Here is a 12,147-nt window from a genome sequence, read left to right as displayed (position 1 = left end):
TTAATCTAATGAATCATTATATAGTCAGTTCCAATGTAAACACTTCAGACAACTCGTATTTTATATTTGTGTAAACAGGTACACCTGTCGTCGGATTACTATCAGGCCTATAAAATATTACCTGTATAGTCAACTACATAACTTAATTATCTTGTTTCACTGTAAACCTACCCAGTCAATATGTATATATATCTATCAACGTCTTTTATATGGCACCCAAGAAAATGTAGCTTAATCACAAGGGGAGATAACTAATGAAATGTCTACAACAGGCTATTCAACTGTGCGCATGCACTTTTATTTTAATATAATAATGGATAGAAAGAATTTGGAGATGAGATAAAAAAAATTCCAAAAACAGAAAATTTTAATGACAAAAATAACTATTTAACAAATTGACATTTTTTACTGACATCTACCATAAAAACTTTCTGAATATTTTTTGAACATTTGGAGGATATATACCGTATTTGTAGATTCTGTTGACATAAATAATGTTCCATATAATCGCTATTTTCATACTCAAAAATGTACAGACACAAGATTGTGAAAAGAATTTTTTTTGCAACAGATAAATTGCACTGACTTTTACAGATAGAGCACCATCTGCAAAAACCATTTAAACAGAGTTAGGAGGTGCAAAAAAAACCTTTAGATAGGGAGAAACACTTAGTGGATCAAATATCGACTACATACCTGAAATAAATTGACAAGATAGGAACAACCTAGTGCATTTAAAGGTATACATACAAGACAGGTATGCGTAATGGTGTATAAGTTTCATAGATATTTATAGGTCACAACATAATGTAGTCATGTTTTAAAGTGGAGAAATATCCATCTTGTATCCTAAGACTGTCACTGTGGTAACATTCTATTATGAATTCCGACCCCAAGGGGTAGTATTTAGCCCCTGTCTGACCTTCCCCGACTAATTAGATCTCTGTAAGAATGTGTAAGAAGATTAAACAGTAAATGTTTTGTCTTCTTTTTAAATGTGTCTTGATTTAAAGAAAGGGATCAACATTTTCAGACATTGATCTGTGGTTTTAAAAGGTTAACAGCTTCTGTTAGATTTACATACATGTATATCCGAGTTGTTCATTTTCTGACCAATTTAAACATTAATGAGAGAAAAATAAAAAGAAAACTTGATAAAGTAGTGCACTCTATACTATTGGCAAAATCATGCTTGGACGGGCCAAAATAACCGAGGTAATTAAAGGTATATGCAGTGTTGAAGATATGTAAATTGACCAGTGAAATGACCATGGCCACTTACCTCCAGCAGGAATTAGGTCCTCGGGACACATTGCTGGCCCCACCACCAACAAAATGTACAGGGTATTCCATAATTCAGGACATTATAGTTAACCTTGCAAAACCCTCCATGACAAACATCAACAAAACCCAACTATCATCCACATCATATCATCTTTACAGTCCTGCTGAATTAATTTCCAATCTGTCAACAATTCAACCAGATCCAATGATCCTTACGAAAGATTTACGAAAGTTTTCAACGAAAAAAACACACCCCATCCGTCTGACAGGGGGCATCAAATTAACGTCCTGAACTGTCCTGTGTGGTGTCTAGTGCAGCAAAATGTTTTTCTGACACAAGCCCTTGTTTTGACAAATAGCTGTGATACACACTAGGTCCTGAACTGTCTTGACAAGTATAGAGTCACATTCCTTAGGACTTCCCTACAGGAAATAGGTAATGATTGACAGTCCACTCACCATGTAGATAAAGTTTACCTACATTATATATACCAGCATATATCTATATACCTAGACTGTTAAGAGAAAATTCACATGTGACCTGGTGTTTCATTGTTTAGCATAGGGCTGAGTAGCTTGGGGCCAGACTGTTCTACATATATAATACACACACCAAATATACTGGGCCTACTGTATACATACCTGGGCTTATCTATACATACTACACATATCTCAAGTTTTACATTACAAATTACCCTCTAAAAGGGCCTCAAAAACTAACAGATGAGTGTTGAATGTAGGTTACTAAAGACTGGCCTTCAATCAATATAACTCAACACATGAGGGTCCAATTGGGGCCATTGTCTAATTAAGAACTCATTATCATTGAAATGTATTAATAATCCAGGCATTCAAGGAGGCCTGGTATGGGGCTATTGTTCAATTAATCATCTACATCCTGTCTAACTTGGTAATTCAGTTTGATTGGCTGATAATCGCCCTACTTTGTAACAGACTTTGCGTATAAACTTGTTTGTTTTGATTTATTTACATACTTCAGGAATATCTACCTGTAAACAGGTGATAAAAATAACATTATCCTTATAGGCAAACTAAAACAGAAACAAAAATAAAATGAATTGTGGTTTTCAATGATGAATCTGAAATTATTTTATAATAAAAAAAAATGAAAATAAAAGCATTTCTCTGAATATCCTGCCCTAATCATCATAACTAGAAATACTGGTCATGACACATGTGCTGGAAATCCAGTGCAGTATGAAGTCACATGGAGTACTGATAGACGTGATATTTTACTGATGCAATTTTGAGTGGATTGGCAATAAACCAAGCAAGACTTCATTAATAAGGTGACATCACACTCTGCACGGAGATGGTACACTTTCCGTTTGGTTGTTAAATTCCCTTAAATCTGAAATCCTCACCATGTAGAACAGCCATTATGTCCGACATAAATCCAAAATTCTCAAATCCTGATTTATAAAAAACTTTCATCAAATTGCCACCACAAACTTTTGAAAAAAATGTGAAAAATTTACAAGTGAGCAGACGACAGTTGGCATCTGAAGGTTCCAGCTCAGATAACTTATACATTGTATATATGTGTGTGACATCATCTGGATGAAATTATAAAAACACTGAAAGCTAAAGGTGTGTGTCAAATGTGACACTATGAATATCTTAATCAGAAATTTGAGGGACAGGGAGGGGTGGGATAGGGCGATGGGGTAGGGTGAGGGGATGGGGCGAGGGGATGGGGCGATGTTGGGGTCAGACTCATTTAACACACTAACTTAAAAATATCTCCAAAACAAAACAAGAAACCAAAGATTTTTTACAACCATCTCGCTGAAACAATTTTTTTTATTTTGTGAATTGTTAAATGTGATTTTAAACTGATCATTATGACCTTCGTAACAAGTGACCTGAGACTTAACAGAAGTATGGTGTAGGAATACCCACTAGTAGGGTAAGGATAAAAACCAGGACTAACTTTCAAGTGATACGATTACTTCCATGTGCTCAAATATAATCTGCAGCCATTTTGATTTTTAAAAAGCAATTTTTCATGAAGTTCATAATGGTTTAGACTATACTGCATTAAGCCATCCCCAGAAAAGTCAATTTATAGGGAGAAACCACCAGATCAGATGAAGGATGACGATAATGATGATAGTGGTTGATGAAACTTTAAGATTGCCCATTAACTTAGCACAGCGTTGACGAGCCTACTGATAGACCAATAAATGTGATGATGACTGTACCATATAGGAAATATGACTCAGAGCTGGCAGTGTATCTCTTCACCAACTTAACAATTACTTAGGTCCGCTTTCACAGATACATCATTAAAATTGATTTTTACACCTTGTATGAAATTCCAGGACTAACTTTCAAGTGATACGATTACTTCCATGTGCTCAAATATAATCTGCAGCCATTTTGATTTTTAAAAAGCAATTTTTCATGAAGTTCATAATGGTTTAGACTATACTGCATTAAGCCATCCCCAGAAAAGTCAATTTATAGGGAGAAACCACCAGATCAGATGAAGGATGACGATAATGATGATAGTGGTTGATGAAACTTTAAGATTGCCCATTACCTTAGCACAGCGTTGACGAGCCTACTGATAGACCAATAAATGTGATGATGACTGTACCATATAGGAAATATGACTCAGAGCTGGCAGTGTATCTCTTCACCAACTTAACAATTACTTAGGTCCGCTTTCACAGATACATCATTAAAATTGATTTTTACACCTTGTATGAAATTCAGAAAGTAAGTTTTCAAAATAACGGCAAATTCAAACTACTCTAGTTTCTTATATCATTTTCATTAAAATAAAAAAAAAAATTTAAATATTTTAAGTGATATTAGTGATCTGTTTATTTTTTCTGGAAACATACAAAATTCAGGCCAGGATTTAAAAATATTTGAAACCTCAGGCCTATATCAATGTTATTGGAATCAGATGAAAGTCTATCAGGAAATCTAATTTGAAATATTATAAAGGGAGGTAACTCCTATATAAACTCTTCAAATATTGACTAGCTGTCCAGCTTTACAACTGTATCTGCTCGCAATCATGGAGAAATACTTGCTCAATAGCATATCTCTCACAAATCTCCACAGGTGAGAGGTTTTCTTTTACAGAAATTCATCTTTCACAAAGTGATTTGTTCCCATGAAGGGAATGACTTTCATATTTCATGATATACATAATGAAAAAAGAAAAACTGGTATATATTTCTTTAAATCATCAGATTTTTACTTCCATGATATTAATAAGTTCACATTTATCATATGTTCATTTATTTATTTTAAGTTATAATAAGTATAGCAGTTCTCAAGAAACACAGGTTATTGCCCTTGGGCTTGGTAAATGATTGAATCATGTTGAAGTCGGACACTTGAACTAGGGGCACTGAACTTATGGCAGTCCATCCTATAAACACATGTATAACTGATGAATGAAAGTGTTAATGAGCATCATGGACCTTTGGATGTAGTGTCAATTTTACTTAAAGTGGCTGAAACAAACACCCCATTGTCCTGGTTTATGTGTGGGTATAATGACCAGAAGTTGCCCATTAACACTATATGACACAGACAACATTTGTGCTTCTGCTACAATTATTTCACAACAGGCATGACCTTTGATTGTATAAAGGTCATGACATTTTGGTGTACATGGTCAACATGACATGCAGATGAGTGACTACAATATTGTTGATTATTTTCGTTCTAACAATATTTTATATCATTACAACTTGAGACTATGCTAAGTGACTTTTGAGACAGATGTATATATAAGGCATGCAAATACATTTGAGAATAGTTTCTAATTACAGAAATTTTCCAGAAATTCTTTTCTATCAAATAAGGATATTTATGACAATTAAACGTAACAAATAGGAATTGTACCAAATCTATAACTGATGCTTTAACATATCTGATCATTAGATAACAAACAGGGAACATTTAGTAATCTATATATTTAGTTGTCTATGATATAACAGGTGCTTGTCCTAAACAGTGGTGACTAATAATGGTCAGGTTTATATGTCTGGAATTATTTAAAGGCACCAGCGATGGTCACAATTTACAAGGACATTTATAAATAATCGTGGAAGGCGAGTCTACACGTGTGATATATGACATACAAACATTTACCTAACTCTGACTGGTTGATGATCTGTTACTTTGTAGAAATTTATTCTTTATTAAGTGAATTAACAAATTATAAAATAATAACTATGTTATATATCGTTATTCTAAATAAAGATCTTTTGAGTAGCACATGAAGTTTACAATGGGGTTCACTTGATTGAATTTAAAACAATTCTAGATGTCTTTTCTAGATTTTTCCTGCTAGATTTGGAAATGAAATGGTCAAATATTTCAATACTTTTCAAATGACAGTAAATGCTATTTGAGTAAAATCAAATCTGCTAGCAATTCTGGATTAAAAACAAAACAATAAACAGAAACCAATCTCAAGGTCACACACAAGGAAGGTCATACAAGGTCACACAAGACTTACCGATAATGAGAAGGGGGAGGGCAGCGAGTCTGTCTGTACATGTACCTCCTGCGAGCATAAATCAACTTACACATATGTATATCTGGGCCATAAATCTTTTCATCAGAAAATGAGCCAAATGTCTATGGTAGATGCTGAATTTTAAATTCCATGTCACACTTACTTGTTTATAAAACAAAGATTTGTAACAGAGTTTCAGAGAGGAAACATAAATGATAAAAGATATTGTGATAGGTATGGTGTTTTTAATCAAAATTTTCAGGTATTAAGATATGGTACTCTGATGACTTTTTGATGTGGAAGTATTTGAACTTTGACACCTGCAGAACCCCACAAAAAATGGGGGCACAAATCAGAAACTTACACATGTGTTGATGAACACCTCTCTTCTTTATATTCTTACACACATGTGTTGATGAACACCTTTCTTCTTTATATTCTTACACACATGTGTTGATGAACACCTTTCTTCTTTATATTCTTACACACATGTGTTGATGAACACCTCTCTTCTTTATATTCTTACACACATGTGTTGATGAACACCTCTCTTCTTTATATTCTTACACACACGTGTTGATGAACACCTCTCTTCTTTATATTCTTACACACATGTATTCTAATTGTTTTCACTTGTTCCTACCTGATTCACTACGTAGTTTAGTTTTATGACATAGATGTCATTAAGTTATTGAAACAGGTTTTGTTGTCAAAGAAAATGCATCGCTCAACAAACATCAATAACATTCACAGCATACAGAAAAAAAACAGAGAATTTTTAACCACAGCATCAAATAAAACTTTTGTAGCAGACTGTCAGACAATACATCATAATATCTCTCCCCATATACACAGTATTCTCTAAAAACATCGAAAATATTTTCTTTGTGTTTGCACTTCATACAAGCATATCATCGACCACTTCCAGCTGTATTTAAACCATATTAGTTACTCTGTACTGTCTCCAAAAAAAGACACAAAAAAGTTTTTTTTAAATCTCTGTGTGTTAATGTCTTTATACACTTTGGGAACCCCTGGGGTTCCTCATAAAAGTGTGACTGTTATTTTAACTACTTCAACATGCATGACTGACTTTGTATCAAAGGTGGGCAATAGGTCATCTGTTGCTATCTAGGTAAGGCATCAGGTATGCAAACATATCTATGAAATTGTCATCAGACAGAACTTATCAACCTTAATGAGACCAGCTAAGAATTTTATTGTGAACACTTCAAAACAATGACATACTAAGTGAAACACCTACAGTAATTAGTTATTTTTTTAACCATATTAATTACAATATATAAAAGTCATTCACATATTATATGGATTTCAACATTTAATTACAGTCAATCATTTTTGAGTCATAAGTGTTTTTTAATTAAATATCTATTAAGATTAATCTGACAGGGTATATTAAGATTTATTATTTTATCTGACTCAAAGAGTTTCCTGTACATGTCTAATCCTATTTTTTTTCTAATCTTTAAGGGGGCGGGAACGGATGGGGGGGTCTGAAGACTATATAGATAATATATATATAAATAAATATATAGATTTATATAAAGATATAATATTCAGACATAATAATGAATGAAGAAGAACCTCTTAATATTCATCATCAAAATAACAGACTTGTTTGAGGTTTTGTTATTTTTTAATTGAGAAAATAAGATTAAGACCATTGGAGTTACCTCCCTTAGTCCATAAGAAGCACCATTCTTACCTTGAAGTTGGAGCATTTGTACTGTCTTCCCCTCTTTGCTGAGACTGAAAACAGCAAAAGTAAAGGTAAATAATATGATAACAAGTCTAACTTAGAAAACTAGAACAACAGAGTAGAACTTTTTAATTTGTAATGTTAATTGCTCTATGGTATGACTGACTGTCACTTTCATCATCCAGAAAAAGCCAACTATGAAATAGAAACTATGCTGACTTCTTGAATGATAGAAGAATTTGCCATCAAGTACTTGATTTGAATCAAATCATATTTATAACTATTCAATTCACAATAAACCTGAAAAGAACTGCATATTTATAGTGTTTTACAGTAGAGCTGTGTTAGGAGACTGTCTGTCACTGAAATCCCTTAATAAGTCGTGATATGTCTACAATCTATTAAAATCTATAACAAAAATATCTGCCAAGCCATATTTACATACAGGGAAGGGTGACAACTTACCAGATCTTGTGTCGTGCCCACATCTGTGGAATCAGATTTGCTTCGTTTGTGGGCCTCCATGTCTATATCCTGTTGTTTAGAAGCCTCTGTTATGGGTGTCACCGCGTATGGATCCACCAAACTGATATCAGAGCTAATGGAGTGGGGTCGTTTGGATCCATCTTGTGCCTGAGACCGAATCTTACTCCATTCCGTTTGTGGATGAGGTTGTGAAGGACGACTCATATGCACATAATCTGATGAATCTCGAGACGTAATAGACCTGGACCTTCGTAAACTTTCCTGTCGTCTTGCATATTTTTCTCTGAAAGACTGGGTTGGGGTAAGTTTTGGAGAAGATCTGTCCTGTGAAGAAGAATGAGCTATTTTTGGCTCTTCAGGTGTTGTTGCTGGTGTGTCATCACTATCTGATAGCCTCTTTCCAGTTTTCCTTTCCATGAAATCCTGAACAGCATTACGCTGTTTTTGTTTCTCATTTATATAACTGTCACTTCTTCTGTTCATGTCTATTTGGGACTGTGACACTGAAGAAGAAATAGCACTGCTTGTATGAGAATCCACAATCTTTTTCACTTCCGTGTCAGATTCAGGATTTAAATCCATTTGTGAAGTTGATGGTGATTGAAAGTTTTGGCTATTAAGGTCACTTTGAGACTGTGTTGGAGATTGCACTGGTTTTTGCCATGTGTCTGATTTGGAATGTTTCATAGCACTGTGGTACCCAGGATGTGAATCTCTGTTCGGAAGTGGTGGTCTAATTTCATCAAAGCCATGACCAGACAGAGGACGGATTTGTTCTGATGTAGTCCTTTTTAAGTTTGATCTTTCGATCAATTCAGGATTTAAGTTTTTCTCCATTTTCAATGGATCAATATTTGCATAATTTGATTCCTCTGAAACTGAACTTGTTGTATTTAGGTGAAGTGATCTGGACTTGCTGACAACATCAGCCCAGCGTCCTTCCGAAGAATCCTCACGGATTTGACCAAGTGAAGGTCGATTTTGGTTATTATTCATCTGCATATAGTCACCAGAATATGATCTAGACTTGCCATGTACTATCTGTCTCCCAGATGACTTTTGTCCAGGCTCCTCAAACTTTCGAGAAGCCTCATCATAAGTCCCATATGCAAGTTTCATGGAAGTATTTCGCCCTATACTACGTCGAGATGGAGCACTTCCGCTATCTGACATTTGTGACATATTTGGTGAACTGACATCCGATTGTTTAAAGTTTGGAGATGTTGTAACATCTGGATCAAGAAACACTGAATCAGAGTCCTGTTGACTTGTACGATGTTGACCTTGACCTTGCAACATTTGTACGCCAGGTGAATTTAATGATCCATGATACGAACTGGCAGATGACCTCGTTTCTGATCCATGTCTTGAGGACGATGAGGAGGAGTTTGAACTTCTGTGCGTGGGACGTAAATACTGCCCCTCAGAGACGGAGTCCGCTTTACTGTGTTTTGGAGCTAAAGATGACATGCTCATACTGTGCATCCTCTGATTTGCATAAGTCGACTGCAAATTGGCATCAGAACTATATCGTGTATCCTGTAGACTTTTTTTGTTTGGCAGAATCTTTTGAGAAAAAGATGAATCCATACTATACCTTCCCTTGTGTCCACCGACTCTGGAGTCTGAAGGATTGAACAATCGTCTATCTAACTCCATCTTACTCGAGTCTATCCGACCTTGACCTTCATGCTCTGAATCTTGATAGTCTTTTCCAAATGGATGTGACGTTTCATTTGGATGTATCACAATACTGTTGTAAGATTCTGCTTCACGCATTCCGAGAAATTGGCCAAACGAGTGAGGGGGTATATCAGATCCCGGACTCGTGGCGCTTACTGTGAATACACCAGAATCACCAGATAAACGCTTATCACCACCTTGCATTCGTCCACTCATGTATTCTTGTGAAAGTTTGCGAATCATCGGAGCATAATTTTGTGAATCCTCTTCAGAAAAATTGTCTTTACTTTCACTGGAATTGCGACCTTTCTTTGTATCCTCTTTTAAACCTTGCATATATTTTGTTCCAAAATTAGAAGCTGCACTCCTATTAGTTTCATTTCTTGTGTCTTTATCAGATAAATGAGCCTGGATTGATTTCTCCTGCAGAACCGTATCTTTGTCCTGGATTTTAGAAGTCACATGAACATTAGTCCGACTCCCTTGAGAGTTTGTATCAGTTTGTGTTCCTGTGTTATAGTAAAGCATATGCTTCACAATGACACCACGAGGACTTGACACTTGCTGGAGATTTTCTGATGGCCTATCCTTGCTCTCGCTCACAGAAGGAGAGCTAAATGAAGGATAATTTGATTCCATTGGACTTTGTAATGGACTGGTACTAGAATCAACTCTTGACACAGAACTAGCACTTTGTGATTGGGAAGTGGTATGGCCAGTAGAGGAAGGACGGAATCCTTTACTTTTGGTATCCTTACTTTCATGCACAGAATCAGTTACCCTTGAAGGGTCAAAGTTCAAATATTTCCCACTACGTGGATGCAAACCTGAACTTTCAGAATGAGGTGCCATCATTGTTGCTAGTTTTTCCTGTAATAATTTTGTATCGGGAGCAGGATTGTCCCGTTCTGGTGGTGAAGGTATGCTATATTTAGCATCGCCAATTCTGTTTCCATCCTGATCTAACAAAGGCTTTGGATATCCAGGTGAGTTATTAAGGAAGAAATTGTCTACAGATTTATTATTTTGTTTAGTATTTATTTTTTGGTTTTGATTCCAGCTTTGCTGAATTTCCTGTGGGGTGGGACGCTTGACACTAAGTCCTTTAAAACTGTTCGGTTTATTAAATCCTGGGTCACTCTGATTCCTTTTGTTATCCTCACCATTTTTCCTGTCCGAATCATTTGCTCCCTCGTTAACAGGCTTTAATTGTGGTTGATAAGATTGACCGTCTGCTGTAGAACTGTCACCTCCATGGGGTTTGTCTCTCACTGGCCAGGCTCCGACCTGTGATGTGATTGCCTCCCCTGCTTCCATATCCATATTTGGATGTGTCACAGGCCACGAAGGGTACTTTTCATGATTTTTTGAGGAAGCTTGTACATATTTTAGACTGGACATATCTCTTCGAGGAGGAGGTGGAGGAGAGGATGGTGAGTGACCATCAGGTTGTTTCGACAGTGGATTATTGCCCTCCTCTTCCTCCTTGTGGGGTAACATTCCGTAAGAATGCGAATTAGTCCGTAAATCCTTCAGATTCTGATAATCATTCAGCTGTGGTGGAAGTGATCGTCGCTCATACTTCTTTGATGATGACACAGGTGTTTTAATCACAGAAATGTCATCGTTTATGTACATACTTGATCCATGTTGAGGCTGATGTGGAGAAGGTCTTGAATTGTATGAGTAGCTTCCCTTATTCAAGTGATCGCCATAACCACTACTCGATTTGGTATAGGTTAAATTTGTTGGGCGATTAGGGAATTTTGGCATATAGTTTGTGGAATTTGTAGGACTACGTGGTGTGCTCGTGGTTGCATAACCCTCATTTAGGTCCACACCCTGTTTTGTCATGGCTGGGGAAGAGGAAGGCACCACGTGACTGTTGCTAGATGGAGTTCCATGTCCGTAGCCACCCTTCCAATGGTCGCCTGTGTTTATACTGGGTGAGGACATGGCAGGAGACAGATGTCCAGAAGGATACTGATTGTGACCTTGAAAAACTTGGTTCACATTGTTGCTAGGGGCGACAGAGGTTGTGACCTGTTGACCTTGAAGCTGTTGTTGTTGTAATAAGAGTTGGCGCTGATGTTTCTGAGTCAGGTCTTCCACCGTCGCCCATCCCTTTAATTTTGCTGCTGTTGCTGATTCCATGTCCTGTTCAGAGTTATCTCCCTTGACATTTTGATTGACATTACTTAAAGATTGTCCCTGTTGATTGCCTGGGAGATTTTGGTTAGAGACAGGACTCTGTTGATGGGGAATAGAATAATGTGGACTTTGTGGTTGTTGAGGACTTTGTTGTTGGGCACTTTGTTGTTTGTTGTTGTCATGTGGTGACGAATGGACAGAATTTGAGGACGTACTTGAACTAGATGAATTATTCTTCAGTCTACGTGTCCCACTGAAAAATACAAACAAAACACATCATTAGAATGAGTAATTTATAAAAATGCATTATTGA

At 36.2% G+C, this 12,147-nt stretch overlaps 1 protein-coding gene across 1 annotated transcript in view; it reads right to left on the bottom strand.

Moving 5' to 3' along the window:
* LOC132544798 (serine/arginine repetitive matrix protein 2-like) overlaps positions 1-12,147 on the bottom strand; it is a 132,209-nt gene that overhangs the window by 41,476 nt on the left and 78,586 nt on the right. The window contains exons 5-7 of the mRNA XM_060208444.1: positions 7,980-12,087; positions 7,521-7,564; positions 5,795-5,842 (exon numbers count right to left, since the gene is read on the bottom strand). Of these exons, the coding sequence (XP_060064427.1) occupies positions 5,795-5,842; positions 7,521-7,564; positions 7,980-12,087 (4,200 nt within the window). The remainder of the gene's footprint in view (positions 1-5,794; positions 5,843-7,520; positions 7,565-7,979; positions 12,088-12,147) is intronic.

The sequence above is a fragment of the Ylistrum balloti genome, unplaced genomic scaffold (genome assembly GCF_031769215.1).
Source record: "Ylistrum balloti isolate Yb309-2 unplaced genomic scaffold, AGI_CSIRO_Ybal_v1 Utg369808, whole genome shotgun sequence".
Lineage (NCBI taxonomy): Eukaryota > Metazoa > Mollusca > Bivalvia > Pectinida > Pectinidae > Ylistrum > Ylistrum balloti.
This window is presented reverse-complemented; position numbering and strand designations above follow the sequence as displayed.